Here is a 2,500-nt window from a genome sequence, read left to right as displayed (position 1 = left end):
GCTGCTGCTCGAGTCCTCACTAAGACTAAGAAAGTGGATCACATCACACCAGTTCTAAGGTCTTTACACTGGCTTCCTGTCTGTCAAAGAATTGACTTTAAAATACTGCTGTTGGTTTACAAAGCACTGAATGTTTTAGGGCCAAAATATATTTCTGATCTGCTCATATGCTATGAACCATCCAGACCCCTCAGGTCGTCTGGCACAGGTCTGCTTTCTGTCCCCAGAGTTAAAACAAAACATGGAGTTCAGTTTTTACGCTCCACATATCTGGAACAAACTTCCAGAAAACTGCAGGTCTGCTGCAACTCTTGGTTCTTTTAAAACAAGCCTGAAGACTTTTCTTTTTGCCACTACTTTCTAAGAGGAGTTATGTTTATCTGTAAACTGCACTGTAACTTTTATTCCTGTATTCTATTTGTCCTGCTTTTTGTCTTAAATGTCTATAATGTCTTGCTTTTTGTTTTAATGCTTTTAATGTCTCATGTAAAGCACCTTGAATTGCCCTGTGGCTGAAATGTGCTATACAAATAAACTTGCCTTGCCTATAACCCTGTCTGAGGGTTCGTCTGGGGTGTATAACCCTGAGAGGTTCATCTGGGGTTTATGACCCTGTCTGAGGGTTCGTCTGGGGTGTACAACCCTGAGAGGTTCATCTGGGGTTTATGACCCTGTCTGAGGGTTCGTCTGGGGTGTACAACCCTGTCTGAGAGGTTCATCTGGGGTTATGACCCTATCTGAGAGGTTCATCTGGGGTTATTACCCTGTCTGAGGGTTCGTCTGGGGGAGTGAGATAGAAAGGGCCTGTTATGACAGTTACCACAGCAGATAATCACAGAGCAGCTCCAGGGTCAGTCTTATCTCGTTCAGACAGAGAGCCTGTTCCACAAACACGACCCCGCAGTCAAACTCTGCAGAGACAGAGGATTGGACACTCAAAGAGGGCGGGGCCGGGCTGTGACCAGCCTGCACACAGGCCCAACCAGCCTAACCCTAACCCAGCCTGCACACAGGCCCAACCGACGCCCACCAACTCCCAACACCCCAACATTCTAAAGTTGGCAGTTGTTGATAGAATGTTGGAAGTTTAAATTTCAACTTCAAAATCCATCCAACCGACGCCAACAGTCACCAACGAACTTGGCAACGCGTTGGTGTTGGTTGGCGTTGGTTGGGGTAGTGTGCAGGCACGTTAAGAGTCATAGAGTTGAGGAGGATTGTTCTCTTCAACCCCACCACTCCTGTTCATGTACGCTGAAGAGCTGACTGGGAAACACATCGCCAGGCTGTAATAACACAACCCAGCGCTCCCGGACCGGCGCCTCCCACAGAACCACGACCCTAAAGACCCTCAGGACGTCATAGGCCGGGGTGGTCACCTCTCCTGGATGTTCCCGTCCGTGATTGGCTGTGGCTGTACCCTCCAGGGACAGCTGACCCGCCCACCAGGAAGTCGCTTGAAGTCGAACTGGCAGCAGATCTTGGGGTCGGGGCCGCAGGTGTGAGGCACGTCGTAGCTGTAGAATGGCATCATGTGACACAGGATGTCCGTGCTGGCGTCGTGGTCTGGACACAGGAAATAACAGAACACATAGACATGAGGTCCCGGATGAAATGACCGCACAGAGCACAAAATTATCCAGTTTCCATTTGAATAAGATGTCAGTGAATGAGAATGTAGTTGTTCCCGTCCTGATCAAATCAAGCAGAGCATAAAAATAAATAAAAACCTTGGAGGTTTGGCCACACCTGATTTAAAGCGCGCGGGCTGAGATCCAATCAGCAACACACGGCATTCTTCTATGGCCTTATGGGTACCCAAATTTTTAACAATTTATTTATTCATTCTTTTCAAAAATATTAGCAGCGTTTTGGATGTCATTGCTTCACGTTCGTAGAGCATTGTGGGATTTTTTCTGGTGCGATCCCGTTGAAGTTAGCATAGAAGTATCATCAGAGAAAACCTGCAAATGACTCCTACATGCTTAGAATTTCTCCCCCCACTTCAGTTCCACAAAGGGGTGATCCATCACTGGCTGGGGACAGCATGCCTGCTGAGCACTTGTTGCTATGCAGATAAGATAAGATTTGTCCCAGACTTGAGATTGCCTGCTCAGTGATGATATTAAAAAATCACAATAATAACTGGAGGATATAATTTGGTCTGCTGGCTGGTTATAATTCACTTTAGCAAAAGTGAAGAGATCTCATCTGTTCAGCAGTGAAAGAGTGTTTCCTGTGTTCAGGCAGGCATATGGGCGTGGCTGTGGCTCAGTGGTAGAGCGGGTCGTCCAATTATCATAGGGTCGGCGGTTTGAATCCCGGCTCCACCTGTCCACATGTCGAAGTGTCCTTGAGCAAAGACACTGAAACCCAAATTGCTCCCAATGAGCAGGTTAGCACCTTGCATGGCAGCTGCCGCCATTGGTGTGGGCATGTGTGTGTGAATGGGTGAATGAGAGGCCATTGTAAAGCGCTTTGGATAAAAGTGCTATATTTA

General features: G+C 47.4%; 1 protein-coding gene across 2 annotated transcripts in view; it reads right to left on the bottom strand.

Moving 5' to 3' along the window:
• Nucleotides 1-2,500, bottom strand: part of man2a1 (mannosidase, alpha, class 2A, member 1) — a 55,121-nt gene that overhangs the window by 35,856 nt on the left and 16,765 nt on the right. For both annotated transcript variants that reach the window (XR_014631082.1, XM_084460187.1), the window contains exon 7: nucleotides 1,380-1,566. Coding sequence is in view for 1 of the 2 variants with exons in the window: in XM_084460187.1 (XP_084316313.1) it covers nucleotides 1,380-1,566 (187 nt within the window). In the remaining variant the exon portion in view is untranslated. The remainder of the gene's footprint in view (nucleotides 1-1,379; nucleotides 1,567-2,500) is intronic.

The sequence above is a fragment of the Borostomias antarcticus genome (genome assembly GCF_949987555.1).
Source record: "Borostomias antarcticus genome assembly, chromosome: 2".
NCBI classification, from domain to species: domain Eukaryota; kingdom Metazoa; phylum Chordata; class Actinopteri; order Stomiiformes; family Stomiidae; genus Borostomias; species Borostomias antarcticus.
The sequence above is the reverse complement of the archived record's forward strand: the minus strand, read 5'-3'. Positions and strand labels throughout refer to the sequence as shown.